The sequence below is a fragment of the Mirounga leonina genome, unplaced genomic scaffold, assembly GCF_011800145.1.
Source record: "Mirounga leonina isolate KUSES-001 unplaced genomic scaffold, KU_Mleo_1.0 Mir_151, whole genome shotgun sequence".
Classification (NCBI taxonomy): Eukaryota; Metazoa; Chordata; class Mammalia; order Carnivora; family Phocidae; genus Mirounga; species Mirounga leonina.
Window position 1 is genome coordinate 38336148 of NW_023270377.1, and position 26863 is coordinate 38363010.

The 26863-nt window shown below is 38.7% G+C and overlaps 1 protein-coding gene across 1 annotated transcript in view; it reads left to right on the forward strand.

Annotated features, from left to right (window-relative positions):
• Positions 1-26863, forward strand: part of DNAH7 (dynein axonemal heavy chain 7) — a 243597-nt gene that overhangs the window by 210922 nt on the left and 5812 nt on the right. The window contains exons 58-63 of the mRNA XM_035008349.1: positions 2092-2253; positions 6919-7104; positions 8624-8761; positions 18496-18726; positions 22023-22175; positions 23563-23740. Coding sequence (XP_034864240.1) covers positions 2092-2253; positions 6919-7104; positions 8624-8761; positions 18496-18726; positions 22023-22175; positions 23563-23740 — 1048 coding nt within the window. The remainder of the gene's footprint in view (positions 1-2091; positions 2254-6918; positions 7105-8623; positions 8762-18495; positions 18727-22022; positions 22176-23562; positions 23741-26863) is intronic.

Here is a 26863-nt window from a genome sequence, read left to right on the forward strand (position 1 = left end):
ATGAAATGAAATGAAATGAAATGAAATGAAATGAAATGAAATGAAATAAAATAGTTCCCAAATCCACACAGCATGTGTCACTTTGCTTTTTCCCACCTCTCTGGTTAAACTGATGCTACTTTGCTCTTGTCTCCACTCCCCCTTTCAGTTTATTCCACAGGGGACACTTCCACCTGCCCTTGGATAAAACTCTGGGCAGTATCATGGCTTTTCTGGTTACTGTCAGATAATGAAATGACCTATGGTCATTTTAACTTGCAAAGCCAGTCTTGATTCAGAAATCAGAAAGTACAGTGCAGTGTGTTAATCAATACATACTTAACTTTTCCTTAAAATGTAGGCTTTGGGGCGCCTGGGTGGCTCAGTTGGTTAAGCGACTGCCTTCGGCTCAGGTCATGATCCTGGAGTCCCGGGATCGAGTCCCACATCGGGCTCCCTGCTCGGCGGGGAGTCTGCCTCTCTCTCTGACCCTCCCTCCTCTCATGCTCTCTATCTCATTCTCTCTCTCAAATAAATAAATAAAATCTTTAAAAAAAAATGTAGGCTTTGACTCTCCAGAAACTCACCTAGGACCTGTGGTCGGTGGGTTTCAAGCTGTTAGGGGAATAGGATAGAGTTGGCATCCTTCTTTCTGTGGTGCGCCTGGCAGACGATGGCTGCTGAGCCTGACCACTCAATTTGTAGTATGTGCAGACACAAAGCAGGGTGGAGTGGACATTCTGGGCCTGGGCTGTTATTGCTTGGACCTCTCTGGACTTGGTGGGGGTTTAAAGCTGAATTTTTCTCCTGTGAGTATTTTCATGGGTTCTCCTTGGGCTCCCCTTCCAGACCCCTCTGACCATGACTCCATCACCCTTGTCATGTCTCTCCTTCAGCTGACTGCTCCTGACCCTCCTCAGCTGTTGGTTCTTATCATTCACTTCATACAGACTCTTACTGTTGGGATTTCCTTACCCTGTGATACAAGCGCTCTTGACCAAAAAATGTTTCAAATGACCCCTGGCTGACTTTCTTTTTTCTTTTTCTTTTCTTTTTTTTTTTTTTCTTAGAGAGAGAGGAAAGGGAGAGAGGGAGAGAGAGAGAGGATCTTAAGCAGGCTCCATGTCCAACACAGAGCCCAACACAGGGCTCCATCTCAAAACCCTGATGATCATGACGTGAACAGAAATCAAGAGTCAGACATTTAACCAAAATGAGCCACCTGGGTGCTCCCCCTGGCTGACATTCTTAATCCAGCTCCTCATCTGCTCCTTGGGATCCACACTGGCTTGGCCCACCATTGGAAGCGGGGCTCTGATTTCCCTCTCCCAGTCCACTACCCTGCCCCCTTACACTGCTCTACTCTTTTGAGTGTAATGTTTGCACTTTTCCAGTCTACAGGAAAAGCTGCAGGAAACAGGCATCAACTCTGATTGACCCCATCAATTTCCTTCTCACTAGCTTGGACTGAGAAGATAGACCTTGTGCTCCTTTCTCCCTTGGGAATGGGGCAAGAGGGTTCCTAGCACAACTGCTGTTCTTTCCAAGGAAATGTTCACAAATCCTCTCTCAAGCTCTATTTTGACCATTTTATAGCATTCTTGTGGAGGGTGTCTCATACTTTCTGATTTCTGATTCAAGGCTGGCTTTGGCATTCAAAGTAAGTATAAGACTTATTACCTAAGAGTAACTGGAAAAGTCTTGAGGCTGCCCAAAGTTTCAATCCAGAAGTTCTTTACAGAGCTGCTTAATTGGTTTGAAGGGTCTCCTTTGAAATTTCTCCATGGTGGTCTTGGACCACACATTGGAATTCATTCTCCTTGCCTCACTATGCTTCAGTTGGAACGTCCAAAATCCTATAAGGTAACACTAAATAGACAAGCTTACTATGCTCCCTAAAAACCTCGTGTCCACAGCTATGTGTGCCAACTGAACATGTAGGCGAATGGGCATATTTTTGCCTAAATATCCTGTAGAAGTAGTGAGTTCTGTTTTGGCGTACTTTGGGATGGATATATTTATAAACAAAAAGAGTTACTTTCATTTTAAAAAGTGGTAAGTATAATGCAGTGGTAGGGGGAAATGACGTGGTGCCATTTCTTCTCATTACAGGAGGAATTCAAGAAATTACTTTATGGTCTCTGCTTCTTTCATGCTTTGGTGCAAGAGAGACGGAAATTTGGACCCCTGGGGTGGAATATTCCTTATGAGTTCAATGAGACTGACCTAAGAATCAGCGTACAGCAACTCCACATGTTCCTGAACCAGTATGAGGTATCATAAAAATCACAGCAAGGACATTACCTATTTTGCTCTTTATTACATTGTAAGTGTTTGTATAGTGAGCAGGGACTTCTGATTAATTTCTACTCTTATAAAACAAATAGAATAATTCCCAACAGCTTATTAAGTAATACTTTGTTATAACAGGATATCATAACTGCTATCATAGGTAGTTAGGACATTGGCTTGTCTGTTAGGAACCTGTATCTTATCACTTATTTTTGACATGTAAACACCTGTGGGAATCTGAGAACGGAGCATATTGTATTTATTTTGAAAAGGATTTGAGAAGACCATAAATCAACCAGGCTCCGAAATGAAAAATATGGACTGATTTCCTTCTGTTCTGGAGCATGACTTTATTTTTAGGAAAATGTCATTGTACTCTTATTCCAGAATTTGGATTTGGGCCATTTGTCAGGAGAAAACAAACTCTTTAGACCATTGATGTTCACCTGAGGTATGGATTCTGGGAAGAAGCCAAACAGCCTAATGTTGTCACATCAACCACATTTAAGCACCTACAATTCTCTCTTTTTCTCCCTCTCTCTCTCTCACACACACACACATCATTTTCTTTTTTTGCCACTTGTCTATCAGTTGGGTTTTTAACATATTTGCAACTTTGAAGAACTGCTTGTTAAACCAATCCAAGTGTCCTGCAAGGGTATGGAACTTTTTGAAAGTGAGTCCCTCCTAATTTTGTTAGAATTTTGTCCAAAAAGTTCACTCATATGTGGAATTTAAGAAACAAAACAGATGAACATAGGGGAAGGGGAGAAAAAGAGAGGGAGGCAAATCATAAGAGACTTCTGACGATAAAGAACAAACAGGGTTGAGGGAGGGAAGGTGGGTGGGGGATGGGCTAAATGGTGATGGGTACTAAGGAGGGCGCTTGTTGGGATGAGCACTGGGTGTTGTATGTAGGTGATGAATCACTAAATTCTACTCCTGAAACCAGTATTACACTACATGTTAACAACTAGAATTCAAAAGAAAAATAACGAGAAAAAATAAAATGAATAGGAAATAGGAGAAGTAGTCAATAAATTATGATAGAATGATTGATTGTTTGCTATTAGGAAAAAAACAAGTTAGATTATTTATACTGTGTAATTCCTGTTGGATTAAAGGAAATAGGAAAAGTTAAACTGTAAATGAAGAAAATAATAGTAGATAGATATAATCTGCTTGGCAGATGGGCAATGGCTTTGTTTTTCTCGTTTTGGTAGGGGTGTGTGTGCGTGCATACGTGTGTGCGTGCCTGTGTGTTTAAGGCCCACCCCTCCCTCTCACCCTACTTTCACCCCAAAGCAACCAATTTCACAGCTTAGGACATATCTGTCCTGAAGTTTTCATATATGCATGTAGATCATATATACATAAGCACAATATACACAAATTTTTTTCTGAAGAACATAATCGTATTCGCACATTTTCAGCTTGCTTTTTTCATTCTGCATATATTGTGGACAACTTCCAAAGTAGATAGAGATCTTTGTTTCATGGCTGCTTACACAGCATTCCCCCTTTGTTGACCGTTAGGATTTTATTTCTTTTTTATTTTTTGCTAATAAGCAATGCTAAAATGAACGCCGTTGTGTACACCCTTGCATACAAGTTGCCGACTTCGAGCTCTGCTTCCACGTACACACTCTCTCTCCGTCCGTGGTCTCAAAGGGCCCAGCAACAAGCTGCCATGATTTCTGCGACCCCAACCAGCATCCCCGGGCCCCTGGGAGAATTCACTCCCCAGTGTGATTGGTCCTGGTTGTGATCAAGCTGCTGAGAGAAACAACATCTTACCCATCAGTTCTGGGACAAGTGGGTGGGTTTAACCCTTTTTCCATAAATCAAACTCTTCCCCCTCTCCATCTCCTCTTTCCTCTACATCTGGAAGCCCTCCCAGGGGCCAGCTGGTTCACCTTCGTTCTACCTATTTACTATGCAAATGAGTTTTACTACCTATTTACTATGCAAATGAGTTTTCTTGCTTTGTTTCATTTTCATGAGGTCAGCAAGGCAAGTCCAGGCAGTGCATGCATCTGACCAAACTCCCGTCTCATTCGACGTTGGAAGAACATAAACATGCTGGAGTTCATCCTGATTCTGTTTGTTTCTCCACAAGGTCTTGGTCACTGACACAAGTTCTCCTAAATTCTCGCCTTCCACTCCAGTTCTAACAAATAACCAGTTTCATCATTCCCAGCCCCTAATTCAATAAATTTCCCCTCTCTAACAACTATCATCTACTCTTCCTTAGTGTGATTATTTCTATTGAAGAGATTCCTCAACGTGGGATCCCAGGGATGTGGGATATACACTCTTAACTTTGCACAGATAACTGCAAGAAGGGCTTGAAAGGACAAAGGCAATGAAATAATTCTAAAGTCAAAGATTGCTATATTTTAAAACATTGCTTTATTACCATAAACAAACATCGTAAAAATTAAAGACAATTGAAAACTGAGGAGATAGCTAAAATATATCTGACAAACTGATTTAGTAACTGTATAAAGAGCTTTTAATAACAATAAAGAAGATAATCATCCAAATGAGGAAAACACATAGAAGAACAGAGTAGGTTATTTAACAAAATAAATACAAGTGGTGAATAAGCATTTTTAAAATGTCAATATCAAAAATAAACTTAAGGTATGTAAATGGACAGTATGGTGACTAGAGTTAATACCATATTGCATATTTGAAAGTGGCTAAGAATAGATCTTAAAAGTTCTCATCACAAGAAAAAATGTGTAATTACATGTAATGACATGTTAAATAGATTTATTGTGATCATTTTACAATATATACAAATACCAAATCATTGTAATATGCTTGAAACTAATGTTATATGTCAATTTTATCTCAATAAAAAAATACACTTAAAAATTAAAAACAGGCACACTTGGCTGGCTCAGTATGTACAGCATGTGTCTCTGGATCTTGGGGTTGTAAGTTCAAGCCCCATGTTGTGTATAGAGACTACTAAAAATAAACAAATATTTTTAAAGTATATTTAAAAAATTTAAAAATGTACCTGGAGTTAACAATGTTATTGTTTAACTGTCAATTTTTTCTCCTAAATGATAACACTCAGTTTTGTTGAGAGCAGTGAGAAATAGAGAATTCTATTTGGATATGTAAGTATTTATGCTGATGATAAAACAAATTGCAGTATGAACAATCAATACTTTTGTACTCATAAACATTTAAAAATTCTTCATACCAGAGAATATAATAAAAAAGCAAACTAAAAGGAAAAAATATTTCCACAAATTTGATTAAAAAGGATAATTTATAAAACAGCTTATACAAATAAAGCCATTAAAACCAATTGAAAAAAATGGGTAGAGGGCTAGTTCACAGAACAAATGTTATTAAACATGAAAAAAATTATGAACTTCACTGATATTCTAGGAATGCAAATTAGCACAATATTAATTATCTTTGGTCAAACAAATTAGCAAAAATTTTAAAACTGATTCCTACAATTACTACAGCCTTTCAGAAAAGCAATTTGGTGGGCTGCCTGGGTGTCTGTCAGTTAAGTGTCCGACTCTTGATCTCAGCTCAGGTCTTGATCTCAGAGTGTGAGTTTAAGCCCCACATTGGGCTCCTTGCTGGGCATGGAGCCTACTTAAAAAAAAAAAAAAAAAAGAAAGAAAAGTAGCTTGGTAACATTAATCAATTGCTTTTTATAAACTCTTTACCTTTGACATAGTAGTTTCCTTTTCAGGAATCTAGACTAAAAAATCATTAGAAATTTTAAGAAATGTATATTTAATGAAACGTAATTTAACACAGCAGAAAATTAGGAGTGACTGAAGTATTCAATATTGGAAGATAGTTATTAAAATTTTTTTCTTTTATTTCAAATTTTTAAATTCTAGTTAACGTATAGTGTAATACTGGTTCAGGAGTAGAATATAGTGATTCATCACTTACATATAACACCCAATGCTCATCACAAGTGCCCTCCTTAATACCCATCCCCCATCTAGCCCATCCCCGGTCGACTGCCCTCCATCAACCCTCAGTTTGTTCTCTATCATTAAGAGTCTCTTATAGGTTTGCTTTCCTCTCTCTGTTTTTTTCCCCTTCCCCCATGTTCATCTGTTTTGTTTCTTAAATTATTAAAATATTTTAAAATTTTATGAAATGGTAAAAGGTATCTTATAATACGAGCTTTGGTGAAAAGTTATATGCAAAATTGCCTCTACAATGATTCCACTTGTCAAAATACAGAGGGATATAAAAAGGTGATGCAAGAAACCAACACTGATTATCTCTGAATTACATTGGATTTGTTTTGAATGTCAGCGATGCCACGTTTTCAAGGATGGGATTCTGGTCTCATTCTGTGTCTGGCACATAGTAGGTGGTCCATTAGTGTTGGTTGAATAGTGAGTGAATGCCAAGTTAATAGACGAATTCTGTTCTCTGCATTGACTGAATAGAAATGACAGATCATACAAGGAGAAAAAGACTATGGGGGAAATCACGACCATTAGCAGAAACGTATGTAAGGGGAAATTGTGCTTAAGGCAAATTTTTGTAAGCAGTTTAATAATAGGAGCAAACAGGAAACAAGCTCTGCATGATGTGCTACTGATAACTCTTAGCTAGAGGAGTGACTTGAACTCTGGATTCTAGGAGCTGCCTTACGAAGCTCTGCAGTACATGACAGGTGAATGCAATTACGGAGGCAGGGTGACTGACGACTGGGATCGGCGCACCCTGCGCAGCATTCTGAACAAATTCTTTAACACAGAATTAGTCCAAAACCCAAGCTATAAATTCGACTCAAGCGGCATCTATTTTGTTCCTCCTTCTGGTGATGTAAGTATGCCCTTCAAGAAAACGAAAAGCCGTAAAACCCGAAATTCCTCTGATAAAATGGTGATTTTTTTTCCCCAGAGGCCTTGTTTTTTGGTTAACCATTGTGTGTGCTTTTTTCAGCCTTCTTGGAACAGAACCAACCTCATGCATAGATGTAGTTAGTAGTTTGCTGTTTGCTGTAATGTGAGGGCTATCAGAAAGACCCCCTCACCCGGGAAGAGCTTCCTTAGTGAGCTGAAATTCTGTTGTCATGAATTTATTCCATTGGTAGAAAGTCATTGTACCCAATTAAAGTGGAAACACACATGAGAAGGGTTACAAAATAATATTAACAATCATAGTTAATATCTAGATCATGCTTACTTATTTACAAAGCAGTACAGTTCATTATCTCCCTAGAGCTTCAAATTAACATCAGTATTATTATTCTGTCCTTTTTACAAACGAGAAAGCAGGTTCACTAAAGTTGAATAACTTGCCCAAGACCACACGGGTAAAAAGGGGGAGAGAGTTACAGAACCATCTCCTGCCTAGAGTCCATTTCCCTCTGCCTACTTTTTCCAGGCCTGCGTAGTAGAAGATGTGGGATCTGCCTTCAGATGATTACACAGTAGACTTCCAGAAACTGCCAGGACAATTGAATTGGTTCTCATTTTATTCCTAAAAGTCAAATGGGCACACATTGAAAGTTAAACTATGACCACATGCATCAGAGGCACATACCATAACTGCATCGTTCATTAAGATCAATGCTAGCTGAGAGCAGATGTCAATAGGGATGAAAAGAAAATCAGTCCCAGAGCCAAGGTCACTAAATGAGTGGAGGAGGTCAACATGTGGAGCCATGGGTATCAGAATTTCCAGTGATGAATTGTCAAGTGAGAAAAAAGCAAGATGAAGTCGGGTATATGTAACATGACCCATTTCGAGAAACCATCAGTGAACAATCCCCTACCCCCACTCACCATATATGTATATGAATTGGTATGATTGTGTGAGCATGAAGAAAGGTTTGTAATTTTGACAGAAGTCCATGTAAAGAAAGTACAAAATGTATGTGCATATGTATAAAAATAAATGTTAATGGTGATTATCTCAGGGTAATAAACATTCGGGTAATGTTTACTTTTCTGAATTACGTGGATTTATCACAAGCAAACAGAAAAATCAGAGTAAAGAGAAAAAAATTATTTTTATTGCAATAAATGAAGAACAATCATCAATAAATGTGGCACAGAAAAATTTCTCCAGCTAAATGAGATTGCTGGGATGTTCCTCTCTCCATTTTCAAATCCATTTCAATTGAATGGAACATTTTATTTTTTCTTCCTAAATGTTTCCTTTTTTTTTTTTTTTTAACTTTGGCCCAGGTTGAAAGAAAATGAAAGCATTCAGTGTCCAATTCCACAGGCTCATCCACTCAATAACTTGAGTATTGAAAATTATCACTTCTCAGAGAAAAAGTTCTACAGGATAATTGATTTCTAACCTCCTGACTCTTTGTTATTCATCTTGGCAGCACAAAAGCTACATCGAATACACAAAGACTCTGCCCCTGAACCCTGCACCAGAAATCTTTGGGATGAATGCCAATGCAGATATCACTAAAGATCAGTCGGAAACTCAACTGCTGTTTGATAACATTCTTCTCACACAGGTATGTGCTTGGTGCAGGAACTGGCTTCTGAGGCTGGAATGGATGCTGCCCAAGCAGCGTGGGCCATCTGGTCAAGTACAGAACCATTTTAAGGAAAAGACGAAAATTCCCATATACCTTAAATATGAATTTAAACATTAAGTACATGAACATATGGTTTTGGTTGGCTTTTTTTTTTTTTTCATCGGTCTTTTGATTTGGAAAGAATCTTTGAGTATCATTCATCTGTTAGGAGTTCCATTTTGCCTTTCTTACAGAAACCATGTCCAAGTGCATTATATCTTTTTTTTTTCTTCCAAGTTATTTCAATTCAGATTAGGTAACATATAGTGTAGTATTGGTTTTAGGAGTAGAATTTAGTGATTCATCACTCACATGTAACACCCAGTGTTCATCTCAAGTGCCTTCCTTGATACCCATCCCCCATCTAGCCCATGCCCCCACCCATTGCCCTCCAGCAACCCTTAGTTTGTTCTCTATAGTTAAGAGTCTCTTATGGTTTACCTCCTTGTCTGTTTTTATCTTATTTTATTTTTCCTTCCCTTCCCCTAAGTTCATCCATATTGTTTCATAAATTCCACATATGAGTGAAATCATATGGTATTTGTCTTTCTCTGACTGACTTATTTCACTTAGCATAATACCCTCTCGTTCCATCCACAATGTAGCAAATGGCAAGATTTCATTCTTTTTGATGGTTGAGTAATATTCCTGTGTGTGTGTGTGTGTGCATATATATATCTATATATTTATAAACACACCACATCTTCTTTATCCATGCATCACTCAATAGATATTTGGACTCTTTCCATAGTTTGTTGTTGTTGATAATGCTTCTATAAACACCAGGGTGCATGTGCCCCCTTTGAATCTGTACTTTTCTATACTTTAGGTAGATACCTCTTAGTGCAGTTGCTGGGTCATAGGGTAGCTCTATTTTTAATTTTTTGAGGAACCACCATACTGTTTTCTACAGTGGCTGCACGAGCTTGCATTCCCACCAACAGTGCAAGAGGGTTCCCCTTTTTCCACATCCTCGCCAACATTTGTTGTTTCCTTTGTTGTTAATTTTAGCCATTTTGATAGGTGTGAGGTAGTATCTCATCCTGGTTTTGATTTGTATTTCCCTGATGATGAGTGATGTTGAGCATCTTTTCATGTGTCTGTTATCAATTTGTATGTCTTATTTGGAAAAATGTCTGTTCATGTCTTCTGCCCATTTTTTGACTGGATTATTTGGGTTTGGGGTATTGAGTTTGGTAAGTTCTTTATAGATTCTGGATCCTACTCTTTATCAGATATGTCAAGATTTACAAATATTTTCTCCCATTCCATAGACTGCCTTTTAGTTTTGTTTATTGTTTCCTTCACTGTGCAGGAGTTTTTATCTTGATGACGTCCCAATAGTTCATTTTTGTTTTTGTTTCCCTTGCCTCAGGTGACATGTCTAGTAAGAAGTTGTTAAGACCAAGGTCAAAGAGGTTGCTGCCTGTGTTTTTTAGGATTTTGATGGTTTCCTGTCTCACATTTAGGTCTTTCATCCACTTTTAATTTATTTTTGTGTATGGTGTAAGAAAGTGGCCCAATTTCCTTCTTCTGCATGTCATTGTCCGTTTTTTCCCAACACCATTTATTGAAAAATTGTCTTTTTTCCATTGGATATTCTTTCCTGCTTTGTCAAAGATTAGTTGACCATATAGCTGTGGGTCCATTTCTGGGTTCTCTATTGTGTTCCATTGATCCATGTGTCTGTTTTTGTGCCAGTACCATACTGTCTTGATGATTACAGCTTTGTAATAGAGCTTGAAGTCTGGAATTGTGATGCCTGCCAGTTTGCTCTTCTTTTCAACATTACTTTGACTATTCGGGATCTTTTCTGGTTCCATACAAATTTTAGAATTGTTCTAGCTCTGTGAAAAATGCTGGTGGCATTTTGATAGTGATTGAATTGAATGTATAGATTGCTTTGTGTAGTATAGACATTTAACAATATTTGTTCTTCCAATCCATGAGCATGGAATATTTTTCCATTTCTTTGTGTCACCTTCAATTTCTTTCATAAGTTTCTATAGTTTTCAGAGTACAAGTCCTTTACCTTCTTGGTTAGGTTTATTCCTAGCTGTCTTATGGTTTTTGGTGCAATTGTAAATGGGACCAATTCCTTGGCTTCTCTTTCTGCTGCTTCATTATTGCTTCTTTATAGAAATGCACCATATTTCTGTATGTTGATTTTATATCCTGCAACTTTGCTGAATTCATGTATCACTTCTAGCAAAGTTTTGGTGCAGTCTTTTGAGTTTTCTACATAGAGTATCATGTACTGTGCAAATACTGAAAGTTTGGCTTCTTCCTTGCTGGTTTTCTTTTCTTTTTGTTGCCTGATTTCTGAGGCTAAGACTTCCAGTACTATGTTGAACAACAATGGTGGAAGTGGATATCTCTGTCAGGTTCCTGACCTTAGAGGAAAAGCTCTCAGTTTTTCCCCATTGAGGATGATAATTAACTATGGGTCTTTTGTATATGGCCTTTATGATGTTGAGCTTTGTTCCTTCTATCCCTACGTCTTGAAGGTTTTTTCAAGGAAGGATGCCGTATTTTGTCAAATGCTTTTTCTGCATCTGTTGAGAGGATTATATGGTTATCTTTTCTTTTATTAATGTGGTGTATCATATTGATTGATTTGTGAATATTGAACCATGCTGCCATCCAGGAATAAATCCCACTTGATTGTGGTGAACAATTGTTTTAGCATGTGGTTGGATTCAATTTGCTAGTATCTTGTTGAGAATTTTTGCATCCATGTTCATCAGGGATATTGGTCTGCAATTCTCCCTTAAAAAAAAAAGATTTATTTGAGAAAGAGGGGAAATGGGGTGGGAGGGACAGAAGGAGAGACTCTCAAGCAGAGTCCATGCTGAGTGCAGAGACCAACGCACAGCTCGATCTCACAACCCCGAGATCATGACTTGAGCCAAAATCAAGAGTCAGACGCTTCAGACCAACTGAACCACTCAGGTGCCCCTCTAATTCTCTTTTCCAGTGGATTTAGTGGTCCCTGTCTGGTTTTGGAATCAAGATAATTCTGGCCTCATAGAATGAGTTTGGAGGTGTTCCTTCCATTTCTATTTTTTGGAACAGTTTGAGAAGAATAGATGTTAACTCTTCTTTAAATGTTTGGTAGAATTCCCCTCGGAAGCCATCCACCATGGACTCTTCTTTCTTGGGAGATATTTGATTACTAATTCAATTTCTTTGCTGGTTATTGGTCTGTTGAAATTTCCCATTTCTTTCTGCTTCAGTTTTGGTACTTTATATTTTCTAGGAATTTATCCATTTCTTCCAGATTGCCCAGGTTGGCATATAATTGCTCATAATATTCTCTTATAAGTGTTTGTATTTCTGCAGTGTTGGTTGTGATCTCTCCTTTCTCATTTGTGATTATTTGGGTCCTTTTTTCTTTTTGTAAGTCTGGCTAGGGGTTTATCAATTTGTTAATTCTTTCAAAGAACCAGCTCCTAGTTTTGTTGATCTGTTCTGCTGTTCTTTTTTAAATTTCTATACCATTTATTTCTGCTCTAATCTTCATTATTTCCATTCTTCTGCTGGTTTTAGGCTTTATTTGCTATTCTTTTTCTAGCTCCTTTAGGTGTAAGGTTAGGTTGTATATTTGAGATTTTTCTTGCTTCTTGAGGTAGGACTGTATTGCTATATACTTCCCTCCTGGATTGCTTTGCTGCATCCCAGATGTTTTTTGGCTATTGTGTTTCATTTTCCTTTGCTTCCATGTATTTTTTTTTTTTATTGCTTCTTTAATTTCCTAGCTGACCCATTCATTGTTTAGTAAGATACTTCTTTAACCTCCAGGTATTTATGGTCTTTACAAATTTTTTCTTGTGGTTGGCTTCAAGTTTCATAACATTGTGGTCTGAAAATATGCATGGTGTGATCTCAGTCTTTTTGTACTGGTTGAGGCCTGACTTTTGACCCAGTATGTGATCTATTCTGGAGAATGTTCTCTGTGCATTTGAAAAGAATGTGTATTCTGCTGCTTTAGGATGAAATGTTCTGACTATATCTGGTAAGTCCATCTGGTCCAGTGTGTCATTGAAAGCTCTTATTTCCTTGTTGATCTTCTGCTTAGATGATCTGTCCATTGCTGTGAGTGGGGTGGTAAGCTTCCCTACTATTACTGTATTATCAATGAGTTTCTTTATGTTTGTTATTGATTTAGATATTTGTGTGATCCCAAGTTGGGGGCATAAATATTTACAATTGCTCGATTTTCTTGTTGGATAGACCCCTTTATTATGATATAGTGCCCTTCCTCATCTCTTATTTACAGTCTTTGGTTTAAAATTTAGTTTGTCTGATACAAGTATGGCTACTCCAGCTTTCTTCTGATGACCATTTGCATGGTAAATGGTCCTCCACCCCCTCACTTTCAATCTGCAGGTGTCTTTGGGTCTAAAATGAGTCTCTTGTAAGCAGCATGTAATGGGTCTTGTTTTCTTAGTCATTCTTATACCCTATGTCTTTTGATTGGAGCATTGAGTCCATTTACATTCAGAGTAATTATTGATAGATACGATTTAATGCCATTGTATTACCTGTAAAGTTGCTGTTCTTGTAGATTGTCTCTATTTCCTTTCTAGTCTTTGTTGCTTTTGGTCTCTTTCCCGCTCAGGGGCCCCTTTAATTTTTCTTGCAGGGCTGGTTTATTCTTCATGAACTCCTTTGGTTTTTGCCTGTCTGAGAAATTCTTTATCTTTCCTTCTATTCTGAATGATAGCCTTGCTGGATAAAGTATTCTTGACTGCATATTTTTCCCCTTAGCATGTTGAGTATTTCATACCATCCTCTTCTGGCCTGCTAAGTTACTGTGGCCAGGTCTGCTGCTAACCTTATGTGTCTGCCCTTGTAGGTTAAGGACATTTTTTCCCTAGCTACTTTTAGAAGTCTCTCTTTATCTTTGTATTTTACAAGTTTCACTATGATATGTCCTGGTTGTTGACCTGTTTCTGTTGATTTTGAGGGGAGTTCTCTGTGCCTCTTGGACTTGAACACCTGTTTCTTTCCCCAGATTAGGGAAGTTCTCAGCCATAATTCGTTCAAATAAACCTCCTGCCCCCTTTTCCTGCTCTTTTTCTTCAGGGACTCCTATGATATGGCTATTGTTGTGCTTTATGTAATTGCTGAGTCCCCTAAGTCTATATTCGTGATCTAATAGATTTTTTCCCCTGTCTTTTTCAGCTTCATTATTTTCCATAATTTTATCTTCTGTATCACCTATTTCTTCCTCTGCTTCTTCCATCCTCACTATGATTACATACAGTCAGTTTTGCATCTCAGTCATAGCATTTTTTATTTCAGCCTGGCTAGTTTTTAGGTCTTTTGTCTCTGCAGCCAGAGTTTCTCTGGTGTCTTCCATGCTTCTTTCAAGTCCAGCCAGTGTTCTTATGACTGTTGTTCTAAATTCTTGTTCAGATTCATTGCTTATATTTGTTTGAGCAAATCCCTGGTATGTGATTTCTTCTTGATCTTTCTTTAGGGGAGAATCCCCCCATCTTGTCGTCATTATGTCTAGGTTTCTGTCTTTGGGTATTTGAAAGCTTGTTATGTTTGTTATTAATTACTTACTTATTGAGAGTAAGACTATATTAAGAAAGAGTCACACACTGTCCAGGGCCTGGTGCTTCAGGAAGTGTCTCTGGTGTATGCTGTTTGCAGTCTGCTCTTGTGTTGTGGGGGCTCTTTCCTGCAGGTCAGTCTTGTGCAGAGTTCCTCCTTGCTTGCAGTGGGAGTGTTTAGGCCTTTAACTAGGTGTGCTTTGATTTGTTAAAATAAGCCTGATTTAAACAAACAAACAAAAAGCCTTATCTGAAAAAAAAGGAAAAGGGACCAAAAAAAAAACCTCCAAAGAAACAAACAAAAAACTATAAGATAGTTTTCCGAAGAAAAAGAAAAAAGGAAGCCTGATCCAAAGAAAGAGAAAAGGAAATGAAAAAACAAACAATAACCTATAAGCCTGATTCCAAAGGGGAAAAAAAAAGAGCAAGAAAGCCTGGTTCTATTTCCACTAGAACAGTGCCTCCTGGATGGCTTAGTCAGTTAAGAATCTGACTCTTGGTTTTGGTGCTGGTCATGACTTCAGGGTCATGACATTGCCCCAAGTTGGGTCTGCGCTCAGTGGAGAGTCTACTTGAGATTCTTTCCTCTTCCCTCTCCCTTCCCCTCTGCTTCATCCCCTCTTGTGTGCATGCATGCTCTCTCTCTCTCTCTTTTAAATAAATAAGTAAATAAAATCTATTTCTACCAGAACTGAAGCTGACCCTTTGGAGCCTCTGTGATCAGTTGACTTGGTACATGCAGGGGGCTTGTGTTGTTCCTCTGGGGTAGAGGCCTGCTGCCCTGGCTCACAGTCAGACCTTCCAGGGTAAAGATGCACCTGCAGGGTGCGGGGCGGGGGGGGAGGTTTGGTGTAAGCAGCTCTAGCCTCCACTGCGGGTGCTGTATTGCACACTGAAGTCCAACTGTTCACTGGTGGTTTGGGGGGCGGGGGGGAAATGGCATCACCCTGGTCTCTCCTCTGCAGGGAGGGGAGCTCAGCCTGCTGCTGTTCAGGAAGCCCTCGCAGAAAAGTGAACAGTCTCCCCTCTCGTGTCCCAGACTTCTGTTAAACCCCCTCCCTCAACCTGTCTGTGCCCAGACCATGCGTACCCCCAGCGCCACAGTGTTTTATCTCTGGTGTGCAGCTGGGAATCACAACTCCAGATTTTAAAGGACCCTGCGTGGTGTGGACCCTCTCCCCTCCTCCAGAGGAGAGCCTCGCCATGCTGTGTCTGGTGCTGCTTTGTCCCAGAAAGGCAGTTGCACAGTTGCACAGGTACTTGGAGCTTATACTGAAAGACAGCAAAAAGCAGCGGACAGGTTATCTGTCCTCTGTGCAGGCTTCTGTCCCTTGCTGATGAAGGACCAGCTCAATGGCACGCGGCGGGTCTCTTGTCCTTGGAGAGGCAATATACCCTCTTCCAAAAGTACTCCAGGAAGGGGAACGTTCTCTCCCAGCAAGTGCATTATATCTTATGTCCCCTTTTAATTCCTTAAAAGTGGAAGAATATCAAAGATACTTGGGAAGAGGTTTGATGTCAGAATCCAGTCTAAAATTTTGCCTGTTTTCTAGTCTCTTACTAATTCAACAGCAGCTTATAAAATGACTTATCTTTTTCAAATATTCCAGAATATTTAACCTAGTTTACATAGAAAGTTTCTTTCACATCAGTATTTTATCAGATTACATAATATTTAAAGAATTGCAGTCGTAAATATAAAATGTACAAAAAGGTTGAGGAGAAAAATACAGTTGGCACTTTGTAAACATGCAGCTCCACTTATGAGAGCATGAATGTAAGCGCATGTCAGAGAGTAATCTAAGGCATTAGAATTCAGCATGCCATGGGCACGAGTCAGTATATTTGAATAAAAAATATTTCATCTTGCTCTTCTATTAAGAGATCTTCTCTTGTGCTATCCCTTTAGCAGATAATGTTCAGTTGTTTGTTTCTTTCATTTTTGAAAGCAGATTAGTCCAAATGGTAAGAGTTCCCTTAGTGAGTAAAATTTTAATAAGAATGTTTATTTGGTCTAGTGAATCATCCCATGAACTGAATTCTAGCTGATCTTTTCACTTCAATGGAATCTCAGAGTAATAATGATAATAGTTAATACTTACATAGTACTGACTGTATGCTAACACTGTTCTAAGTGCTTCGTGTAAAACAGTGTAATGCATTACCTCAGTCTTCTGAGCTAAGGGCTAATTATTCCCACCTTTACAGCTAGAAAACGGACACAGATGATTAAGTAGTTTGCTTAAGGTCAGCTAGTACAATTTCAAGCCAGGACTCAAAGCCAAGCAGTCTGACTCCCACTAGTTTGGCTCCAGAATCTGTGTTCTGAATCACAATGCTAAACTCTTTCTGGATTCTAAAGAATCCAGATAACAAGAGACGATTGGGGTGGGGGGAGGGGAAGTTAAAAGAACGGGATTAGGAGGATCAAATGGTGTGCTATGCTTGATGGAAGAGTCCATGGTACTCCTAGCTCTGGTCTACTGTCAGATGACATTTTCTAATAAGGAAGAAAGGAGGAAGACTATTTGGTACGTCCATTTTTACATATGTTAATTCCACTAAAATCAGTTCCTGCCTGAGTTCAAAAGCATATGCACAGACATGAATAAGTAGATCTTTTTTTTTTTTTTTTAAGATTTTATTTATTTATTTGACAGAGAGAGACACAGCGAGAGAGGGAACACAAGCAGGGGGAGAGGGAGAAGTAGGCTCCCCGCAGAGCAGGGAGCCCGATGTGGGACTCAATCCCAGGACCCTGGGATCATGACCTGAGCCGAAGGCAGTCGCTCAACCGACTGAGCCACCCAGGCCCCCGAATAAGTAGATCTTTAGGAGTATTAGACACATGTGATATACTGGGGTGTGACAACAGGACATTTAGAGTGGCTTTTGGCTTTATTTAAGGTTGATGGGGTATACCACATTACAGAATACATACAACAATGGGTTCATTCCAACAGAAAATGACTCAGAACCAAACAAATAAGTCTAAATACACATGGGGTATCTTCTCAGTATGTAATTAAACAGCCTCTTTCAATATCCTCAACCTCAGATTGGTAAGTACAATTATGCTAATGGGTAGGCAGTAGTTCAGTGATTCTACATTGGGTTTACCACAATTCAGAGGCAAAGAGACCAGAACAGCAGAGTTTGGAGAGCAAGTTAACAATGACAAAACTTTTATATTATGTATTTAAAATATCCTTAAAAAACAGAACAGAAAAAAAATTAGAACAAGCATTGGGAGTGTTACTTTTGCAGAGCTCCTGTGTTTATGCCTAAGTGCCAGTAAAGAAACCAGGAAATACAAAATCTGAAATAAGGCTAAATATAATTTCCTAAGGCTGGAAAAATATGAGATATGTTCATTTATATTCTATTTGTGTTTGTTTTCTCTCAACATGCACGTGCAAGTGCATGCACACACACATTCATTTATTGTGAGGATTTAAATGGTTTTCCCAAAAAATATAGATTCATTTACACCCTGCCACTATAAACATAAAAAATAAAAATTGAAATGAAATTCCCCTTCCTTTGTTTCAATGTGAATCACTAAAGTCTGCCTTTCTCCATAACTCTTCCAACTGCTTAGAGGAGATGAGCTTATTTTCTTTGCCCTTCTGGTTCAAGGACAAAACTATATCTCTGCTTTCGGCAACCAGTAGGTACCAGAGTTATTGGCAAATATATTTTGTGGCAAGCTTTCTCAAAGCAAGATCAAATTTCCTTCTCCTGGGTGTTAATGTTCATCATTCCTCGGCCACCCCACCAACATAAATGCTTTTTCTCCCTCTCTCCACAGCATCCACTCCCCCTCTACCCAGGCAGCCCAGTGTGCGGCTCATTTTCTTGCTCCAGACCCTCTTTTGCCTGTGAACAACTGTCCATGCCCTCTTCCTCCCCCGTAACACTGGTTTTCTCCTGAATCCCCACCCTGTGCCTGTTTTTATCACTTCAATCAATCTTGTGTGGAGAAGAATCATTGGTAAAATAGCAGAATAGTACTCATTCTTATAAAATTTACCTTAGGAGTTTTCCTATTCAGCAATTCCTACACCTTTATGAGGATTTCTGATTTTTAGTTTGAATTCTTTACAGTCTCGTTCAGCAGATGCTGGTGCAAAATCATCAGATGAAGTAGTAGATGAGGTTGCTGGTGACATCTTGGGCAAACTTCCCAACAACTTTGATGTTGAGGCAGCAATGAGGAGGTACCCAACAACTTACACTCAGAGCATGAACACTGTGCTTGTCCAAGAGATGGGACGGTTCAATAAATTGTTGCAGACCATAAGGGAATCATGCATTAACATTCAAAAAGCAATCAAGGTAAGGGGAGATATACCAAAGAAAAATTACTGCAATAACTTATCATTCATTTTACTCAGCAAATATTTATTGAGGGGAGATTGTGTGCAAGCACTCTTTGTTCTTCATTCTGGGGATAGAAGCAAAATCCCTGCCCTTGAAGAATATATAGGATTCTGGGGATTACAGTTAGTAAGTGGGTAAGGAAGTATGGAGTATGTTAGATAGCATGGTTTGCTAGATAGGATACATGCTAAGAAAACACAAAGGAGTTAGAAAAACCAAACCTTTGCCTTCATAGAGCTTAAGTTTTAAAGATTTATTTATTTGAGAGAGAGAGGAAGAGAGCGGGGAGGGGGAGCAGAGGTAGAGGGAGAGAGAAACTTAAGCAGACTCTGCGCTGAGCCTGACTTGGGGGCTTCATCTCAAGCCACTGAGACAATGATCTGAGCCGAAACAAGGAGTCAAACATTTAACCAACTGTGCCACCCAGGTGCTCCCTCGACCATTTTTTAAAAATAAATAACCAATCTTTAATTTTATTTTTGAGAGAGAGAGGGAGAGAATCCCAAGCAGGCTCTACACCTAGTGCAGAGCTGGACGCTGGGCTCAGTCTCCCGACCTTGAGATCATGACCTGAGCTGAAATAAAGAGTTGGACGTTTAACCGACTGAGCCACCTGGCGGCCCCCATAGAGCTGAAGTTTTAATAAAGGAGACAAAAATTTAAAAATAAAGATACAATTTTGATAAACATTAAATTCCATGGAAAAAAAATAAAGGATCAGAGGGTCGAGAGTGATGAGTGGGAAACTCTTCCAGTCATTTTGTGTCAGACAACTCTGAGGAGCTGACTCTTGAGCAGAGGCCTGCACTTAAAGGCAAACCATGGAACATTTGGGCAAAGGATATAGCAAGTGCAAAGAACATGAGAAGAACAAGCTTGGCCTGGTCTGGAAACCCAGTAGGGAAGGTCTTGTGGCTGGAGTGGAGTGAGCATGGCATGAGGGAAATGGTAGGACAGAGAGAAGCCACAGACTCATAGTGGTCTTGTTGGCCATGGTTAAGATCATGAATTTTGTTCTAAAGTGTAAAAGTAAGGGGAAGTCTTCAGAGCATTTTAAGCAATGAAGTGAAATGATCTGTTTTACATTTTTTAAAAGTTCACTCTGACCACTGCAGGAAGGACTGTAGGGGAGCAAGAGAGCCGGCAGGGAGCAATTACGCTACTAAAGTAGTCCAGCTGAGCTTGTTTCTTATAGTAGCATTGGAGGAGGAGAAAAGTGGTTGAATAGGAGCTATTATTGAAAAAGGCATCTACTAGGCTGGTTGTAGTGTCATCTGGCTGGGATGTTTGGCTAAGAAGCATTCAGGACCATGGATTTCTCCTTGACCTGGTTCTTCCTGTATCCTTCCTGGAAGAGAAAGGCCTGGCTTCCAGCATTCTGGGGAAAAGGGGAAAGAGGCCTCAGCATTCAATGTACATTCATTCACTTAATTCCTGACTTCAGGATGGTAATCTGACCCCAACTGAACCTGGCATTCCTCCAGGGATTTCTTCATTTTCCCTTCCAGTTTTCATTCAAAGTAGGTGATGTGCAGATTTGTGGGAGAAGTCCTAGAAATATGTTTTTGAAACCCAATTTCAATAACCCTTTTCAATTAGCACCATCTTCCACTCCTCAGTTTCACCTAGGGCTGTCAATTCCAAATACTTTTGGGTATTCTGCAGTGATATCTAGTTGCTGCTTAGCTTTCTCCTCTGCTAGTTTAGGATCAGGTTATCGCCTGGCTTCAACATCATCTGCCAACAGTCCAAATGCTTTCTAGCGCTCAAAATTGTGTTGTCATTTTGCCTTTCCCTATTTTTTCTGCACTGGTAAGCTTATGCCCTTAAAACATAAATTCTCTTACTGTTGTTTTTAGTGGGTTTGGGAAAGGAGGCAAAGGAAATGTGGGTGTTGAACCCATTAAATTTACTCTAAAATCTTCTCCATATGTTAGTTGGAATAATATTGTCAACTATAAAGAAAAGAGAAATGATGATGGCAACTAGCCCAACTGTAAGATCAACGAGGCAGTAATTTTCAAAGGCCTCAAAGTTTTAACATCTGTCCACCAGTGATTCAAAATGGGATAAGATTGGGGCACCTGGCTGGCTCAGCTGGTAGAGCATGCAACTCTTGATCTCAGGGTTGTGATTTTGAGCCCCATGTTGGGTATAGAGTTTACTTAAATAAATAACAAAATGGAATAAGATCAATTAGACTTCGTAAGTGGAACTGAGACTATTTTAAATTTTCAAAGGGCTTCATATAATTTTTCTAATTTTAAAATCATCACTATTCTTTTAAGAAGGCAGGACAGAGATGTATTAGTTGTCTGCTTAGTAGAGCAGTAAACTAAGTCAAAATTAGGCTGTGATTAAATAGCTAGTGAGTAACTAAGTATTAAGATTTTCCATGGTGGGCAAATGGGTGAAGGAGGTCAAAAGGCACAAACTTCCAGTTATAAAATAAAAGCCATGGGGGGTGCAATGTATAGCATAATGACTATAGTTAATAATACTGTATTGCAAATTTGAAAGTTGTTGAGAGTGAATCTTAAAAGTTCTCATCACAAGAAAAATATTGTAACTATGTATGGTGACAGATGTTACCCCGACTATTGTGACCATTTTGCAATATATCCAAATATTAAGTTGTATATATGAAACTAATACAGTTGACACTTGAACAACATGGGGGTTAGGGGTGCTGACCCCCATGTGGTCAAAAATCCACATGTAACTCCTGACTTCTCAAAACCTTAACTACTAATAGCCTACTGATGACTGGAAGCCTTGTCCATAACATAAACAGTCAACACATAATTTGTATGTTTTATGTATTATGTACTGTATTCTTACCTTTTCCTGAAATTTTTCAGTATTTCTAGGTTACTTGGTTCATCCATGAGTTTCTTCAAATAGTTACAAATCTCAAAAATTTCAATGTATTTATTGAAAAAAATCCACATGGACCCATGCAGTTCAAACCCATTTGTTCAAGGGTCAACTGTACGATGTTATATGTCAATTACACCTCAATAAGAAAATTTTCCACAAAAATTTGATTAAAAGTAAAATTGTCAATGTTTTATAAGGAATAGTTCAATGACTCCATGACTTACTGGCAGCAAAAGAACGTATCTTTTCTGTTTTTGCTATATGACTCAGCTTTAATCACAATCTTAAAGGCTAATTATGAAAAGGGTATTTAAGAGAGGATTGTCCAAAATCAGTATTATCATGTTAACCAAAGGTTAAATGTGTTTCAGGGACTTGTGGTGATGTCTACAGATCTTGAAGAAGTGGTTAGCAGCATTCTGAATGTCAAAATTCCAGGAATGTGGATGGGTAAATCATACCCAAGCCTTAAACCACTTGGGAGCTATGTGAATGACTTCCTTTCAAGACTAAAATTCTTGCAGGTGAGTTCATCTAAATGATCATATATTGTTTCTTTTTATTTCATTTTATTTATCAGGATGCCTAATGTGATATTACTCTCTAGTTTTTCTGTGCATCCCAAGCACGTATGACCACTACTCAGTATTGCATATAATTTATGTAACTGTTACACTAAACTGTCAAAATATTAGTATTGGAAATAGAATCTCTGAAAGCTCCTTTAGGAACAGGTGTTCATATTTAGTAAACTTTCACACTCAAGTCAGTGATGCTTGAAGAGAGAAAACAACTGGCTATGTTGATTTTTCCATTAAATACTAAGCATTAAAATAGATTCCTAGAGCACAGCACCTTAGAAAGCCAGGCAAACTATCTCTTCCTTGTCCAGGACTCTTCCAGATCATGAAATCACTAGACTGCTGGTTCAGCCCAAGACAGTAATAATCTCAATGGCTAATTGTCTTGGAAATGTTGAGTGAGCAGAAGCCTGTCTCCTAATTATCTGGCAATACTGATGCTTAACTATGTTATTAATTATATTCATTACAAGTATTAATTTCCTAGATACTGTTCTTAATGCATCAAAAACTGCCTGTGACTTATGTGAAAAACTGCCTGTGAGAAAATTTCTGCAGGGATAAAATGACTCAACTTCCCTTCCATAACATAGGACTTCTGTTATACTAGAGGTGATACTTAAGAAATAAGATTGTTCTTGAAAGATGAAGGTTCTACCTTGGACTCTAACAGGGAAAAGTTCTTCAAATTCATTTGACTTCTATAATTTACTATTTAAAGTCAGTACTCAATTAGCTTATTAAGGTATGATATAAACAGAATTTTTTAGGTATCTTGATATTTATAAAAATCCTAAGATCTCACTACTGTTTCTTTTGGAAGTTCTTTGTGTAATATTGTATTTCCATATGTTGGATTTCATTGTATTTTGGTAAAGTAGGTGGGAAAACTTCCAAAGGAATATTCTACTGGGCACTAATGACTAGAGAGAAAAAAATGGGAAAAATATTACCAGATGTTATAGGGATCTATTCTGTTCAACTATGTAACATGATATATTGTGCAACAACATATATTGATATTCATTATTGTATGGAGCTTTTTGGAAGGAATCACTGGGCACGTATAAAGACATTTACTTCTGCATTAACCCACACTGTGGTACCCTAGCTGGTGCAATGGATATGAAATTGAAGTCAGAACAAACACTGAATAAGGAGCTTTTTAAAATCTTGACAGTATAGCTTTTTTATTCCTCGAAGTGTTAGCTCATTTATTAGTCTACCTAAAAGATAATAGGGGGAGTACTTGGGGGTAAATTGTATTAAGCAGTGTTGAGATCAAAGTAGAAAGTTCTAGCCTTAGAACACATGTGCTTTGACACCACAGCAATGGTATGAAGTTGGCCCCCCTCCAGTCTTCTGGCTTTCTGGCTTCTTCTTCACACAAGCCTTCCTGACTGGTGCCCAGCAGAACTACGCCAGGAAATACACCATCCCCATTGATCTTCTTGGGTTTGACTATGAAGTGATGGAAGACAAAGAGTATAAGCTTGCTCCAGAAGATGGTAAGTGCAGTGACAGAATGAGTTGGCTTATATCTAGGTACTGAACAGACATGACATTCTTGCTTACTTTGCTCAACTGTTAAAATTTTAATCATCATGTATGTTACTCTCAAATAGTTGAGACAAGAAATTCCTATCAACATGCAATATACTTTACAATCTGTCATCTTAAAAACAAATCAACAAAGAATTCCAACGTCTTAATATCCACATCCCCTCAGCTACTGTCCCATGTCTCTCTCTTTTATAGCAAATGTCTCCAAAGAATTGTCTTTACATGCCCTCTCCAGATTCTCACTTCCTGTTGCCATCTACCTCTCATCCTCTCCAATAAACTGATGTTCTTCTTTTCAGAGTTAGTAATGACCTCCGTATTGACAAATCCCATGAATTCAATCTTCATCTTAAACTTTTTTTTTTTTTTAAGATTTTATTTATTTATTTGAGAGAGAGAATGAGACAGAGAGAGAGAGCATGAGATGGGGGAGGATGAGGGAGAAGCAGACTCCCTGCTGAGCAGGGAGCCTGATGCGGGACTCGATCCCGGGACTCCAGGATCATGACCTGAGCCGAAGGCAGTCGCTTAACCAACTGAGCCACCCGGGCGCCCTTCATCTTAAACTCTTAGCAGTTCCTACCAGTTGACATCACTCTCCTAGAGACATCCTTCTCCCTTTGTTTCTCCTGATTCTCTCACTGGATACATTCATGCTTCTTTGCTAGCTTTTCCTCCTCTAAAAATTGGAGTGTCCAAGGACTTAATCCTGGGACTGTTGCTCTTTTCTTATACTTTTATTCCTAACACACTCAGAATGGGCATATTGTTGAATGCCTGAAGGGCATGTAACAACCTTCTGCTAAGGTGTTTAGTTTATTGTTCCTTCAATTATATCAGCCTTTAAAATAATACATTCTGTGTACAGCTCACTATAATACATGTTGTAAAAGATATCAATAGATGTTCCCCCACCCTAATAAAAGTCAAAATATAGATTAGCAATATACCAAGAAGGATAAATAATTTGGTTCCAATAAAGTTGGGTAAAAGAAAATCAGAGGAGGGGTATGCAGTTGCTCTGTATCACTGTTGAGTTCCAGAATACCCCCATTATACACAGGTGGAAACTAAGGCTCAGGAAAGTTAACTAACTTGCCCAAGGTCTCTCAGCCAGCAATGGGAAGAGTTGGCCAAACTCCAGGCGATCTGACTCTTATGCTTCACTAGCTGCTTTCTCTAAGGCCTGCTGAGTATTTTTATAGAAGTACAAGTTTGAAAATATTATCACATTTCTCAAGGAAAGTTTCTTGAAGAAGCTATGGTTGATTCTTAAGTATTGCAAGATTTTTTTTTTCTAAATTCTTATATCATTATGATAAAAGGCAGGGAAGATGGCATTTTGATTGAAGGCTAGGTAGTATTAATGTCCCTCAGAGTTACAGGTTTTTGAACTCAGTAAAAAATAGAATTACTGGGCGCCTGGGTGGCTCAGTCGTTAAGCATCTGCCTTCGGCTCAGGTCATGATCCCAGGGTCCTGGGATCGAGTCCCACATCGGGCTCCCTGCTCGGCAGGAAGCCTTCTTCTCCCTCTCCCATTCCCCCTGCTTGTGTTCCTGCTCTCGCTATCTCTCTCTCTGTCAAATAAATAAAATCTTAAAAAAAAAAATAGAATTACTAAGAGCATTGCCTGAAGTTTTATAAACTAGTTAATATTTAAGATAAAACTACTGAATTGCCAATCATTATACACTGAACTTAGACATGGTACAAGGTCATTGGTATTTCTTTTTACAGTGATTTACTAACTTAACCCACAACTGCTCTTATTCAAGATCTAAATATATTAAAATCCAAAATTATCTGGAAAATAGTGGAACAGATATCAAGTACAATTTAAGGATTAATAAGGACCATTTAGTGTTCTGAGATCATGTAGTAGAGTAACCATCAGTTAAATAAACCATTTCACTGAATACTAAAGTATCAGCCAAGGTTTGATTTATAATAGCTGGGAGACAGTCACTAATTTGTGAATGTTTGTTTTGTACACACACACACACACACACCCAGACACACACATACATTTTCACCAATAAACACAGATATCCACAATATAGCATTTTTTGTCATTCCTGTTTTTTCCTTCCAACTTAGCTAACTATCAAAATAAAATGAGATTCCATGGAATGATTTGGAGCAATGGACTTTTCCCAAGGAACACCTTTCTTATGGGACCCTCATGGGAGGAACCCAGATCACACCTGGGAAAAGCTTGGGCTAGACTATTTTTTGCCCTCCGCAGTTTATCTCTACCATTCCATCAGCCTGTCTCTTTCATACACACTTTAGTGTGTTGCCTGTTTCTGGGTTCTGGGGTTCACAAAGAAGTCAGCCTTATTTACCTAAGATTAAATTAAACAATGAAAAAGGTCACTCTTAAAAGTGACTTGTAAAGTGGCCACCATGCCACTGTAAATCTGCATAGATTTGGAATCATACATTCTAGCTGTACTTGCTAAGATTCCTCTTATCTGAATTATTAGTACTAACGGGAACTCAGAGTCCCCAGTGAAGGGCATTACACAGCAAGGAGGCAAAAAATGGTGAAGAGAGGAGCTGAAGAAGCCCTAGCTGACACTGTATGCCGACCACATCCTAGATGGCAAAGGTCTGGCTAGAGTAGGAGCGGTTCTGAACCAGGACCCAGTTAACATCTACCTATCCTTTTAGATCTTGTGTCTTCCCTATGGTCCGTATGGGAAATACATAGGAAAGAGAAACGTGTTTGTATATCCCCATCAGATTTCCTATAAAATTGTTGCTGGGTTGGCGTTAATTTTATCCTTATTGCCACTTTTCTTAGGTGTTGAAATGAACTGTTCACTTTTTCTGACATTATCTTTCTTCCCCAAGTGAGGAATAGATAATCTAATTGGTTAGAACCAGAGATTTACTGGGCCATGCTTACAAGTCAATGGGGCAGGGTATTAAATGGCTCTCTGGACCTCTCTGTAGTTTTCTGTTTCCCTGTTCCCATCTATTACTGTGGCTGCCCTGCAGGCCTTGGATCTGGCTGGAAAGATTAGTATGTAGGATGTGGTTACAGACCAACCTCTCTCCCTTA